Consider the following 15,163-nt stretch of genomic DNA (forward strand, 5'->3'; position numbering starts at 1 on the left):
GCCACTATAAATTAGTTTGATTCTAGAGTTTATATAAATGGAATCATACAGTACTTTTTGTTTGTCTAGCCTCTTTCACTCAACATCTTTATTTGGAGATTCATCCATGTTGAAAGGTGTGTCAATAGTTCATTCTCTTTCACTGCTGAGTCATATTCCCACACATGTTGTGTGGATGTATCACAGCCGGTTTATCCATTCACCTACTGATGGACATTTTGGCTGGCTCCAGTTTGGGGCAATTACAAATAAAATGGAACATTTGTGAACAGTCTTTGTATGGGCATATGCCTTCCTTTCTCTTGGGCAAATATCTAGGAGTGGAATGGCTAGATCATAAGGTGGGTGTACATTTAACTTTTTAAGGAAGTGCCAAATTTTTTTTCAAACTGATTGTAGCATTTTACATTTCCACCAGCAGCGTGAGTGTTGTTCTTGTTCTGCATTGTAATAAACTTGATATGGTTAGTCTTAATTTTAGCCATTCTAATAGATGTGTAGTAGTTTTTCATTGTAATTTTAATTCACATTTCCCTAGTGACTAATGATCTTTCCATGTGCATGTTTGCTATTTGTATATCTTCTTTGGTGAGGCCTGATCAAATCTTTTGCCAGTTTAAAAAAAATCTGGTGGTTTTCTTATATATTCTGGAAACTTTTTTTTTTTTTTTTAACTTTTAAATTAAGTGGTACCTGTACAGGTTTGTTATGTAGGTAAACGTGTGTCATGGGGTTTGTTGTACATATTATTTCATCACCCAGGTATTAAGCCTAGTACCTATTAGTTATTTTTCCTGATCCTCTCCCTTCTCCCTCCCTCCACCCTCTGATAGGACCCAGTGTCTGTTGTTCCCCTGTATGTGTCCATGTGTTCTCATCATTTAGCTCCCACTTATAAGTGAGAACATGCGGTATTTGGTTTCCTGTTCCTGCATTAGTTTGCTAAGGATAATGGCTTCCAGCTGCATCCATGTTCTTGCAAAGGAACATGGCTGCATAGTATTCCATGGTGTATACGTACCACATTTTCTTTAACCAGTCTACCACTGATGGGCATTTAAGTTGATTCCATGTCTTTGCTATTGTGAGTTGTGCTGCAGTAAACATACACATGCACGTGTCTTTATGACACAATGGTTTATATTCCTTTGGGTATATATACCCAGTAATGAGATTGCTGGGTCGAATGCTACTTCTGTTTTTTGGTCTTTAAGGAATCACCACACTGTCTCCCACATGGTTGAACTAATTTACACTCCCACCAACAGTGTATAAATGTTCCTTTTTCTCTGCAACTTCACCAGCATCTGTTATTTTTTGACTTTTTAATAATAGCCATTCTGACGGTGTCAGATGGTATTTCATTGTGGTTTTGATTTGCATTTCTTTAATTATCAGTAATGTTGAGCTTTTTTTCATATGCTTCTTGGCCACATATTTGTCTTTTGAAAAGTGTCTGTTCATGTCCTTTTTATGTTCACTTTTTAATAGGGGTTGTTTTGTTCTTGTAAGTTTGTTTAAGTTCCTTATTGATGCTGGATATTAGACCCTGAAATAACACCCCTTATTAGATTCATGATTTGCAAATATTTTCTCACAGTCTGTGGCTTCTCTTTTGAAAACCAGAAGCTTTATTTAGTTTTTCTTTTTGAGACAGAGTTTCACTCCATCGCCCTGGCTAGAGTGCAGTGGCACGATCTTGGTTCACTGCAGCCTCCGCCTCCCAGGTTCCAGTGATTCTCATGCCTCAGCCTCCTGGGTAGCTGGGAGTACAGGCATGTGCCACCACACCCAGCTAATTTTTTGTATTTTTAGTAGAGACGGGGTTTCACCATGTTGGCCAGGCTGGTCTCAAACTCTTGACCTCAGGTGATCTGCCTGCCTTGACCTCCCAAAGTGCTAGGATTACAGGCGTGAGCCACCACGCCTGGCCAAATCAGAAGTTTTAATTTTTCCCAATTTGTTAATTTCTTCTTTTATGCATTGTGGGGGTTTTGTTTGTTTGTTTGTTTATATTTTTGTTTTTTGAGACAGAGTCTTGCTCTGTGGCCCCGGCTGGAGTGCAGTGGTGCTATCTCAGCTCTCGGCAACCTCCATCTCCCGGTTTCAAGCAATTCTTGTGCCTCAGCCTCCCAAGTAGCTGGGATTACAGGTGCACACCACCACACCTGGTTAATTTTTGTATTTTTAATAGAGAGGGGGTTTCACCACATTGGTCAGGCTGGTTTCAAACTCCTGGCCTCAAATGATCCACCTACCTTGGCCTCCCAAAGTGCTGGGATTACAGGCGTGAGCCACCGCGCTTGGCCTACTTTGCGTTTTGATATTTTATTTAGGAAATCTTTGCCTATCCAATGTCAGAAAGGCTTTCTCCTATATTTTATTGTAGAATTTTTATGGAAACCTTAAAGTGAAGCTCTCTGGGCCTGGAGTTTTCTTTGTAAGAAAGTTTTTAAGCACAAATTCAATTTTTTTAATAGGTACTGGGCTCTTCAGTTTATTTATTTCTTCTTGGGTTAGCTTTGGTAGTTTGTGTCTCAAAGGTATTTGTCCATTTCACTGTGTTGTATAATTTATTGACATAAAGTTGTTCACAATACTTCCTATAGATATCTGTAGCTATGTCAAGTCTTTCGTTCTTGATACTGGTATTTTGTTTCTGTTCTCTTTTTTTCCTGAACAGTCTGGCTAAAGGCTATTGAATTTTATTGATCTTCTCAAAAGCTAGCTTTGATATCACTGATTTTTCCCTTTGTGTGTGTGTGTTGTTTTCAATTTCATTGATTTCTGCTTTGGTCTTTATTATTTCATTTCTTTTCTTACATTGGGTTTAATTTTACTCTTTTTCTAGTTTTTTAAGGTTAAAGTTTAAGTCATTGACTTAGACCTTTTTTTTCTAATATAAATGTTTAGTGCTATAAATTTTCCCCTAAGCACTGTTTTAGAGGCAGCTCACAAATTTCTATATGTTTTCTTTTTATTTCAGTTCAAAATACTTTGATTTCCCTTTTGACGTCTGCTTTGACCCATGGATTATTTAGAAGTATGTTGATTTTTTATCACTAGTTTTGAGCAATTTTATTATGATGTGTTTTGGTATAGTTTTATTCATAATTCTTGTTTGGAATTTGGCGTAATTTTTCATCAAATCAGGAAATTTGGGGGCCATTATTTCTTCATCTGTTTTTCTGTCCCCTCCTTTTTCTCATCTAGTTTAGAGACAGCTAGGCCTATATATTAGGCCATTTCAAGTTGTTCTACAGCTCAGGTCATTGAGGCACTGTTCATTTAAAAAAAATTTTTTTCCTCTCTTTCATTTTGGATGGTTTCTGTTGCTGTGTATTTAAGTTAACTAATCTTTTCTTCTGCAATTTCTAATTTGCTGTTAGTGCCATCCATTGTATCTTTCATTTCAGACATTGTGGTTTTCATTTCCAGAAGTTTGATTTGGATTTTTGTTTGTTTGTTTGTTTTTGTTTTTGAGACGGAGTCTTGCTCTGTCCTCCAGGCTGGACTGGGTGCAGTGGCGTGATTTCGGCTCACTGCAACCTCCACCTCCTGGGTTCCAGCGATTCTCCTGTCACAGCCTCCTGAGTAGCTGGGATTACAGATGCGCACCACCGCGCCTGGCTAATTTTTTTGTATTTTTAGTAGAGACGGAGTTTCGCCATGTTGGCTAGGCTGGTTTCAACTCCTGATCTCAGGTGATCCGCCTGCCTTGGCCTCCCAAAGCACTGGGATTACAGGTGTGAGGCACTGCACCTGGCCGGATCTTTTTAATATATTCTTAATGTCTCTAGTTAAATTTTCGAATATAGAGAATATAGTTATTATAAATGTTTTGATGTCCCTGTTCACTAATTCTAATATCTATGTCAGTTCTGGATCTGTTTGATTGATTGATTTTTCTCATTATGGGTTGAATTTTTCTGCCTCTGTATGCCTGGTAAAATTCTATTGGATTCTGACATTGTGATACTCTGACATTTTACCTTTTGGGGAGCTGGGTATTTTTATGTTCCTATAAATTTTGAGTTTTGCTCTAGGAGGCAGCTAAGTTACTTGGAAATAGTTTGATCCCACTGGGTCTCGATTTTTTAGATGGGGCCAGGGAAGTATTTAATCTCGAGTTAATTATGAGGCAAGATCATTTTGAGTACTCTACACAGTGCCCTGTGAATCATCAGGTTTTCCAGTCTGGCTTGTGGGAACAGACACTATCTCCTGCCCTGTGTGAGTCCCTGGTACTATTACCTATTATCTTTTTTTTTTTTTTTTTTTTTTTTGAGACAGAGTTTCACTCTTGTTGCCCAGGCTGGAGTGCAGTAGCGCAATCTCGGCTCACTGCAACCTCCGCCTCCCGGATTCAAGCGATTCTCCTGCCTCAGCTTCCTGAGTAACTGGGATTGCAGGCACCCACCACCACGCCCAACTAATTTTTTGTATTTTTTTTTAGCAGAGGCGGGGTTTCATCATGTTGGCCAGGCTGGTCTCAAACTCCTGACCTCAGGTGGTCCACCTGCCTTGGCCTCCCAAAGAGCTGGGATTATAGGCATGAGCCACCATGCCTAGCCTATTACCTGTTGTCTTTTCTGGCAGTTTTTTCCCTGGCTTCAGCCTCAGGTAATAGCCTCATGCGTATTTACTGATTAGTACTCAGTTGAATTCCCAAGGACACCTTTTGCATTTCTTCAGTTTTTTCTCTTTGCAACTCTCTCCTCCCCAGTACTCAGTCCTGCACACTGTATTCACCTTGGTCTTCTGGAACTCTCACCTCTTTTTTTTTTTTTTTTTTGAGACAGAGTCTCGCCCTGTCATCCAGGCTGGAGTGCAGTGGTACAGTCTTGGCTCACTGCAACCTCCATGGGTTCAAGTGATTCTCTTGCCTCAGCCTCCTGAGTAACTGGGATTACAGGCGCCTGCCACCACACCCAGCTAATTTTTTGTATTTTTAGCAGAGGCAGGTTTTTGCCATGTTGTCAGGCTGGTCTTGAACTCCTGACCTCAGGTGATCCACCCACCTCGGTCTCCCAAAGTGCTGAGATTACAGGCGTGAGCCACCATGCCCAGCCTCACCTCCATCTTTTTAACTCTTAGAAAGTCCACTGGACTCCACGTGGGTTTCCCTCCCTGCACTGCCTAACTCCAGGCAGTTAAATGGGCCATCCCTAGAGCTCACCTTTTTTAAAATAATTTTTTATTTTTTTATTTTTAGGTCTTGCTATGTTGTCCTGGCTGGTCTCGAACCCCTGGCCTCAAGCAATCCTCCCGCCTCAGAGCTCACCTTGTTTCCTGTCCCTGAGGGATCACTAACTTTCATTGTTTATGTCCACTGCATTGAAAACTCTCATTTCATATATTTTGTCAGGTTTTTTTTTTCAGGCAGCAGGGTAAATGTGGTTCCTGTTATTCCACTTCAGCTAGAAGTCCAAGGGATGTATACGTTAAAAATCGTGTGTTCCAAGAATGTGTAATGATAAGAGATGATGGTCATAGTATAGTGTTAAATTTTAAAAAGGCAAAACAGAAAATGAGATATGCTTTTGGTTTGTGTGTGTTGTGTTAAAACATACAAAATAGTGTGAAAGGAAAATCTTGGGGCCCCCAAATTACTAAACTAAGGGAAAAGTCAAGCTGGGAACTGCTCAGGACAAACCTGCTTCCGCATTCTATTCAAAGTCATCCCTCTGCTCACTGAGATAGATGCATATTCTGATTAGCTCCTTTGGAAAGGCTTATCAGAAACTGAAAAGAATGCAGCCATTTGTCTCTTATCTACCTGTGACCGCAAGCCCTCTCCCTGCTTCAAGTTGTCCCCGCCTTCCTGGACAGAACCACTATACTTCTTACATATATTGATTGATGTGTTCTGTCTCCCTAAAATGTGTAAGATCAAGCTGTGCACCAGCCTCCTTGGGCACATGTTGTCAGGACGTACTGAGGCTGTATCAGGGGCGCACATCCTCAACCTTGGCAAAATAAACTTTCTGGATTAACTGAGACCTGTCTCTGATATTCGGGGTTCACAGTACCAATATAGTATGTGTGGGAAAAAAAAAACCAAAGTAAATACACTCTGTTATTAACATTAGTAATTCTGAAGAACTAGGAAGGGTGAATTTTTTTTTTTTTTTTTTTTTTTTTTGAGACGGAGTCTCACTCTGTTGCCTAGGCTGGAGTACAGTGGCACGATCTCGGCTCACTGCAACCTCCACCTCCCAGGTTCAAGTGATTCTCCTGCCTCAGCCAAGCAGCTGGGACTACAGGTGCCCGCCACCACGCCTGGCTAATTCTTGTATTTTTAGTAGAAACAGGGTTTCACCAAGTTGGCCAGGCTGGTCTTAAACTCCTGAACTCAGATGATTCACCTGCCTTGGCCTCCCAAAGTGCTGGGATTACAGACATGAGTCACCACGCCCAGCCAGGATGGGTGATTTTTTTCTTCTTCTTCACTTTTGCTTATCTTCTAAGTGAATGAGTATTTCTCCTGTAATTTAGAAAAGGATAAGTCAAATATTTAGTATAAAGATACTTGAAGGGCGAGGTTGAACACTAGCTAACCGAGAGCCAGAAATCACATTCCCTGTAATTAAAGGCAATGTTCTAGAAAGAGCCTGCAAAGGCTATATAGGAATCCCTGCAGTGTTTGGGAAGGTTTGAGATGACACCTTCTGTGTGCAGCAGCTCCCCTTGGGCCTGGCAGCCTCCTTTTGACCCAGGGTCTCTTTTCTTGTGTCAACAGATTGTCCGTGTGGAGCCCTTGGTGACCATGGGCCAGGTGACTGCCCTGCTGACCTCCATTGGCTGGACTCTCCCCGTGTTGCCTGAGCTTGATGACCTCACAGTGGGTGAGGACCCTATATTAGCGGGCAAGAAGAGACACACGGTCCTAGGACCGGAGCTGATGGGCCTTGGACACCCTCCATCTAGTCCTGGAATTGCCGCTATTCCATCTGTGACAGAAGTCATTCAGTCTCTTACTTGCCTGCTCCAATGACAGGGTGTTCACTGCTTGCTGTTCCATTTCTGAGCAGCTCAAGTTATCAGAAGGCACTTTTAATTTCTGGTTTGAATCTGCTTCCCTGTGACTTGTTCCCATTGCTCCAATTCCACCCCATGGAACACACAGAATAAGTATAGTCTCTCTTCTCCTCCCATAGGATTCATAGCCCCCAAAGCCTCTTCTTCTTCAGGGAAAACACCTTCAGTTCTTTTAACTATTCCCATGGGACAGGGCTTCCTGTCACCCCTTCAACCCCCCTTTTCATTAAAGTCCCTCTCAAGATGAATGCACACAGATTTCTAGGTTGAGTCTGGCCAGAGGTGAGGTGTGAGTACACTTGACAAGGTCTGCTCGCCACTCCCTTCCTCTAAGGACGCCCTCATGCTCCCATCTGAGCCCCTCCTTCCCTCTCCTGCTCTCTAGATTGACAGGTGGGAAATCTCCCCTAAGTTAACAGCCCCATTTCTGCTAGCCTGCCATACCTCCCTCATGCTAGGAGGCCCCCCAGCTCCAACCCACCCCCAACCTTGTACCCACAGCTCTCCCTGCTGACACTGTGTGTGATGTCTCTGCAGGGGGCTTGATCATGGGCACAGGTATCGAGTCATCATCCCACAAGTACGGCCTATTCCAACACATCTGCACTGCCTACGAGCTGGTCCTGGCTGATGGCAGCTTTGTGCGATGCACTCCGGTGAGTTCAGCAATGGGAGATGTCCATGCCAGCCTGCTCTGGGCATTAAGGATCCTGAGGTCAGGGAGGTGGCTCCTCTAGGTGTGCTTCATTCCCAATACCTGTTCAGTCTGGGTCTGTATCCGTAAACAAAAATTTGTGTAGCCCCTTATATGAGCTTAGGCAATGTTGTAAATCCATTATATATATTAAGGCATGCATGTAATCCTTCAACAACCTAATGAGGGAGGTTTATTATCCCTATTTTATAGATTATTATTAAATAATAGAAGGATTATTATCCCTATTTTATAGATAGGAAACTAAAGCTCAGAGAGATTATTTGCCATAGGTCACACAGCTGGGACTCACACCCCAGTAATCAGGCTCCCAGGTCCCTTAGCCGTTCATTATGCCATCCTGCCTCTCTGGAGGAAGTCAGGCCTTGGCATCAAAGCTGTGTGTCTTAACACTTTGAGGTACAGTCATGTGTCACAGAACAGTAGGGATATGTTATAAGAAACAAGTTGTAGGCAATTTTGTCATTGTGCAAACATCATAAGAGTGTAATTACATAAACCTAGATGAGATAGACTACTTCACACGTAGGCTATTTGGATAGCCTACTACTCTGTGACTACAGACCTATACAGCATGGTACTGTACTCAATACTGTAGGCAGCTGTAACACAATGGTATTTATGTATCTAAACATACGTATACTTGGAAAAGGTACAGTAAAAATACAGTATAAAAGATGAATGGTACACCTATGTAGTGTACTTACCATGCATGGAGCTTGCAGGACTGGAAGTTGCTCTGGGTGAGTCAGTGAGTGAGTGGTGAGTGAATGTGAAGTCCTGGGACATTACTGTACACCACTGTAGACTTTATAAACACTGTACACTTAGGCTACACTAAATTTATTTTTTGAAATTTTCTTTCTTCAATAATAAATACTGTTAGCTTACTATAACATTTTTACTTTATAAACTTTTTAAAAACTTTTGACTCTTGTAATAACACTTAGCTTAAAATGCAAACACATTGTACAGGTGTACAAAAATAGTTTCCTTCTTTATATCCTTATTCTATAAGCTTGTTTCTATTTAAACTTTTTTTTTAACTTGTTAAAGTTTTTTTGTTAAAAACTTAGACACAAGGCTGGGTGCAGTGGCTCACTCCTGTAATACCAGCACTTTGGGAGGCCAAGGCAGGTGGACTGCTTGAGCTTAGCAGTTTGAGACCAGCCTGGGCAACATGGCCTACAACATGGTCTACAAACAATACAAAAATTAGCTGGGCATGGTGGTGTATTCCTGTATTTCCAGCTACTGTGGAGGCTGAAGCAGGAGGATCACTTGAGCCTGGGAGGCAGAGATTGCAGTGAGCCGTGATTACGCCACTGCACTCTAGCCTGGGTGACAGAGCGAGACCCTGTCTCGAAAAAAGGTCAAGACATAAACACATGTTAGTTTAGGCCTACACAGAGTCAAGATTATCAATAACGCTTCCACTTCTGCATCTTGTCCCACTGGAAAGTCTTCGGGGCAATAACACACATGGAGCTGTCATCTCTGACAACAATGCCTTCTTCTGGAATACCTCCTGAAGGACCTGCCTGATGCTGTTTACAGTTAACTTTTTTTTAATAAGCAGAAAGAGTACACTCTAAAATAACAATTAAAAGTGTAGTGTAGTGGATACATAAACCAATGACAGAGTCATTTATCATTATCAAGTATTATGTAGTGTACATAATTATATGTGCTATACTTTTATACAACTGGCAGTACAGTAGGTTTGCTTACACCAGTGTTACCATAAACACATGAGTATGACATTAGGACAGCTGTGATAGCAGTGATACCACTAGGCAACAGGACTTTTTTTTTTTTTTTTTTTTTTTTAATCATTCTTGGGTGTTTCTCGCAGAGGGGGATTTGGCAGGGTCATAGGACAATAGTGGAGGGAAGGTCAGCAGATAAACAAGTGAACAAAGGTCTCTGGTTTTCCTAGGCAGAGGACCCTGCGGCCTTCCGCAGTGTTTGTGTCCGTGGGTACTTGAGATTAGGGAGTGGTGATGACTCTTAAGGAGCATGCTGCCTTCAAGCATCTGTTTAACAAAGCACATCTTGCACCACCCTTAATCCATTTAATCCTGAGTGGACACAGCACATGTTTCAGAGAGCACAGGGTTGGGGGTAAGGTCACAGATCAACAGGATCCCAAGGCAGAAGAATTTTTCTTAGTACAGAACAAAATGAAAAGTCTCCCATGTCTACTTCTTTCTACACAGACACAGCAACCATCCGATTTCTCAATCTTTTCCCCACCTTTCCCCCCTTTCTATTCCACAAAACCGCCATTGTCATCATGGCCCGTTCTCAATGAGCTGTTGGGTACACCTCCCAGACGGGGTGGTGGCCGGGCAGAGGGGCTCACTTCCCAGTAGGGGCAGCCAGGCAGAGGCGCTGCTCACCTCCTGGACGGGGCGGCTGGCTGGGCAGGGGTTGACCTCCCCACCTCCCTCCCGGACGGGGCGGCTGGCTGGGCAGAGGGGCTCCTCACTTCCCAGTAGGGGCGGCTGGCCGGGCAGAGGGGCTCCTCACTTCCCAGTAGGGGCGGCTGGCCGGGCAGAGGGGTTCCTCACTTCCCAGTAGGGGCGGCTGGGCAGAGGCGCCCCTCACCTCCTGGACGGGGCGGCTGGCCGGGCAGGGGGCTGACCGGCCCCCCCTCCCTCCCGGACGGGGCGGCTGGCTGGGCGGGGGGCTGAGCCCCCCACCTCCCTCCCGGACGGGGCGGCTGGCCGGGCAGAGGGGCTCCTCACTCCCCAGTAGGGCCGGCCGGGCAGAGGCGCCCCTCACCTCCCGGACTGGGCGGCTGGCCGGGCGGGGGGCTGACCCCCCCACCTCCCTCCCGGACGGGGCGGCTGGCCGGGCGGGGGGCTGACCCCCCCACCTCCCTCCCTGACGGGGCGGCTGGCCTGGTGGGGGCTGACCCCCACCTCCCTCCCGGACGGGGTGGCTGCCGGGCGGAGACGCTCCTCACTTCCCAGACGGGGTGGCTGCCGGGCGGAGGGGCTCCTCACTTCTCAGACGGGGCGGCTGCCTGGCGGAGGGGCTCCTCACTTCTCAGACGGGGCGGTTGCCAGGCGGAGGGTCTCCTCACTTCTCAGACGGGGCGGCCGGGCAGAGGCGCTCCTCACATCCCAGGCGGGGCGGCGGGGCAGAGGTGCTCCCCACATCTCAGATGATGGGTGGCCGGGCAGAGACGCTCCTCACTTCCCAGATGGGATGGCGGCGGGGAAGAGGCGCTCCTCGCTTCCTAGATGGGATGGCGGCTGGGCAGAGACGCTCCTCACTTTCCAGACTGGGCAGCCAGGCAGAGGGGCTCCTCACATCCCAGACGATGGGCGGCCAGGCAGAGATGCTCCTTACTTCCCAGACGGGGTGGCGGCCGGGCAGAGGCTGCAATCTTGGCACTTTAGGAGGCCAAGGCAGGCGGCTGGGAGGTGGAGGTCGTAGCGAGCCGAGATCATGCCACTGCACTCCAGCCTGGGCACCATTGAGCACTGAGTGAACGAGACTCCGTCTGCAATCCCGGCACCTCGGGAGGCTGAGGCTGGCGGATCACTCGCGGTTAGTAGCTGGAGACCAGCCCGGCCAACACAGCGAAACCCCGTCTCCACCAAAAAAATACGAAAACCAGTCAGGCGTGGCGGCGCGTACCTGCAATCGCAGCAGGCTGAGGCAGGAGAATCAGGCAGGGAGGTTGCAGTGAGCCGAGATGGCAGCAGTACAGTCCAGCTTCGGCTCGGCATCAGAGGGAGACCGTGGGGAGAGGGAGAGGGAGAGGGAGAGGGAGAAGGAGAGGGGGAGGGGCAACAGGACTTTTTCAGCTCCATTATAATCTTATGAGACCACCATTTTATCTGTGGCCCATTGTTGACTGAAACGTCTTTATGTAGCACGTGATCATGTAAGTAAAAGTGATTAGAGAGGATGTTTTAGAAAAATAAGAGACACTTCTACCACCCAAACTGGGATTCAAACATTTAAAGCGTTTTACCTAAGGGGTGGGATAGGAGTGACACTTTAAATAACCTTGGATCTGTCCTGGCAGGTGTGAGGGACCCCTGGGATGGGAGGGACAGTTGGTCCTGTTGAAGTGGGTATTTCAGGGAGCCACCCGACTCCTTCACTTCACAGAAGAGGGCCCAGGGAAAGACCCCCAGCTTGGCAGCACTGGTCTTGGATGAGAGATACCCCTAGCAAGATTCACATCAATTCATCCTGCTTTCCTGAACGCTTGCGGGGCCCTGTCTTTTGACCTATTTAGTATCGGCAGAGAAAGGAGACAGACATTTGTCAATTCTTTCCCTTCTCTGAGGCCCAGGTTCCTCACTGACAAATATGTGGTTGAGAGGAATAAGTAGGTCCTGTATGGGAAGCTCCTTGCATAGAGCTCGGCATGCAGCAAGTGTGTCATCTTCACTGCCATGGCCAGGAGAATGTGATTAGCTGTGGGCCCAAGGGGGAATTGGTGAGCCTAGTGCTGCTGTTCCTGAGGTTTCTGCCAGCCTGCTGCAGAGCCTCCTTGCTCCAGCTCTCCTGCCCTGCTGCATTCACTGTGCCCACCACCAAGAGCATTCAGGTTTTGTGGAGACTGCACAGGGCTGTCCTCTTAGTAAAGGCAAGACATGGCTGGACTTTTTCAAAAGAGCTTTACTAGAACTGAAGAATCCCAATCAGAATGGCCAAGGAAAAGTCAGTTGTCTGTGTCCAAGACAAATGTCAAAACAATAAAATGATGAGGTTGGACATTGATTTATGGAAGCAGATGAGGTGTTGTAGGAAAAACGCTGGCTGGGGAGTTAGATGGTCTTGCCTGAGCCCTGGCATTGCTGCAGCTGACTTTTCTGGGAAGACTTTGGTGAGTCATGGCAGCTCTCAGAGACTCAGTTTCTTTACTTGTCATAAGGGGGTGCTAGCGCTCTCCCTGGGCTCTGTCGGGGGTGGATCCCACAAGCTGATGGGCTGGGAAAGGCCTTGTAAATTTTAGTAATGGTTCAGAAGGGAGGCATCTTAATGTTCCCCAGCTACACTGCTTGACACCCACTAAGGGTGTCAAGGCCTGGCCTTGGACCCCTGCCCTTGTTCAATGCCCCTGCCATTGTGGGTTGTTGGGCAGCAGTGCCAGTCCCAGCTTTTTCCTGAATAGCCTCTGGGTCAGGGGCTGTGCCTAGATGGGAGAAGGAGGATGCTCTCTCAGTGAGGGTCCCTGAGACAGAGGGCAGTATTAGGTTCCATGTCATGTCGAAGCTGCAGAGAGGAAACTAAAGCCCAGCAAGCACAGTTTGTAAAGCTCATTGTTTGGGTTTATACAAGAGAGTGAGAGAATAGGGACTCTCCCAGGCTTTGCTCCCCCACTGACTGCATGCCACAATGTGGGGCCCAAGGTTTCAGCTCACAACACATCAATTCTGTCTCACAGTCCGAAAACTCAGACCTGTTCTATGCCGTACCCTGGTCCTGTGGGACGCTGGGTTTCCTGGTGGCCGCTGAGATCCGCATCATCCCTGCCAAGAAGTACGTCAAGCTGCATTTCGAGCCAGTGCGGGGCCTGGAGGCTATCTGTGCCAAGTTCACCCACGAGTCCCAGCGGCAGGAGAACCACTTCGTGGAAGGGCTGCTCTACTCCCTGGATGAGGCCGTCATTATGACAGGGGTCATGACAGATGAGGCAGAGCCCAGCAAGGTAAGCCAGGGTGTCAGCTGCTGCTGACCAAGACTGGGGAGGCATGAGTGTGCTGGGACTGAGCCGGTTCACCTCTCCTGACCCTGGCAGCCACCTCTTCAAGGCTGCTGCCTGGGTCAACCCACCCGGGGTACAGGCAACAGGATCTATCGTCAGAAATGTATTAGACAGTGATGGAAGCTTTCATCTACTCTGCCCCTACCACCTGCCTGGGATGTGCTTGTCTCTTAGTGGATGTAATCTTTGGTCCTTATAGCAAACCCATTTTATAGATGAGGAAACTGAGTCTTCAAGAGGTAATGTAGGCTGGGCACAGTGGCTCACACCTGTAATCCCAACACTTAAAAGAGGTAATGTAAACTTCCACAAGATTCGAGTAATCGATTTGATGCTTTGGAATCTAGATTGACATTCCTTCCACATATACCATGTAATTTTTATTAGCAGTTTTTTCTCCATTTAGAAAGGATTTGTGCTTATTGTAAGAGACTTGGAAGGTACAAACAAGTAAAAAGGAAAGAAAAGACTCCACCTGTAAATATGACCCAAAGCCAGTATTGCTAATGTGTTTGGTATACAGTTGGCCCCTTGTATCTGTGGGTTCCACAACAGTGGATTCAACCAACTGCAGATTGAAAGCGTTCAGGGGCCAAAAAATGGATGGTTTCATCTGAAATGAACATGGACAGACTTTTTTTCTTGTCATTATTCCTTAACTGTTACATAGCATTTACATTGTATTAAGTATTGTAAGAAATCTAGAGATGATTTAAAGTATACAGGAGGATGTGCATAGGGTTATATGCAAATACTAAATCATTTTATGTAAGGGACTTGAGCATTCATGGATTTTGGGGGATCCTGGAACAAATCCCCCATGGATACTGAGAGACAACTGTATTTATTTCCTCTTTCTGTGTATGGATTCTTTTGAAAGTTTTTAAACTATAAAAGTAATGTAACAATGCTGAAATATATAAAGAAAAAGTTAAAGTGCATCTCTTTACACCAGGGTGTAACCACTTACGTATAACAGTTTTGTGTGCATTCTTCGAGACCTATTTATTTTTATTTATTTATTTTCTTATTGTTTTTTTTTTGAGACAGGGTCTCTGTAGCCCAGACTGGAGTACAGTGGTACGATCACAGCTCACTGTAGCCTTGAACTCCAGGGCTCAAGCAATCCTCCCGCCTTAGCCTCCTAAGTAGCTGGGACTACAGGCGTGTGCCACCATGTCCAGTTAAAAATTTTTTTTTTTTTTTTTTTTTTTTTTTTTTGAGATGGAGTCTCACTCTGTCGCTCAGGCTGGAGTGCAGTGCGTGATCTCAGCTCACTGCAACCTCTGTCTCCCAGGTTCACACGATTCTCATGCCTCAGCCTCCTAAGTAGCTGGGATTACAGGCATGCGCCACCATGCCTGCCTAATTTTTGTATTTTTAGTAGAAATGGAGTTCACCGTGTTGGCCAGGCTGGTCTCAAACTCCTGACCTCAGGTGATCTGCCTGCCTTGGCCTCCCAAGCCAAGTGCTGGGATTACAGGTGCGAGCCACGGTGCCCGGCCTGGTTAATTTTTTAATTTTTAAAACTTTTTTGTACAGATAGGGTCTTGCTATGTTGCCAAGGCTAGTCTTGAACTCCTGGCCTCAAGCAGTCTTCCCACCTCAGCCTCCCAAAGTACTGGGATTACAGGTGTGAGCCACCACACCCAGCCGAGACCTATTTCTCT

At 45.9% G+C, this 15,163-nt stretch overlaps 1 protein-coding gene across 1 annotated transcript in view; it reads left to right on the forward strand.

Moving 5' to 3' along the window:
- Nucleotides 1–15,163, forward strand: part of DHCR24 (24-dehydrocholesterol reductase) — a 40,037-nt gene that overhangs the window by 5,064 nt on the left and 19,810 nt on the right. The window contains exons 3-5 of the mRNA XM_004025855.4: nucleotides 6,743–6,848; nucleotides 7,579–7,697; nucleotides 13,173–13,436. Of these exons, the coding sequence (XP_004025904.2) occupies nucleotides 6,743–6,848; nucleotides 7,579–7,697; nucleotides 13,173–13,436 (489 nt within the window). The remainder of the gene's footprint in view (nucleotides 1–6,742; nucleotides 6,849–7,578; nucleotides 7,698–13,172; nucleotides 13,437–15,163) is intronic.

The sequence above is a fragment of the Gorilla gorilla genome, chromosome 1 (genome assembly GCF_029281585.2).
Source record: "Gorilla gorilla gorilla isolate KB3781 chromosome 1, NHGRI_mGorGor1-v2.1_pri, whole genome shotgun sequence".
Classification (NCBI taxonomy): domain Eukaryota; kingdom Metazoa; phylum Chordata; class Mammalia; order Primates; family Hominidae; genus Gorilla; species Gorilla gorilla.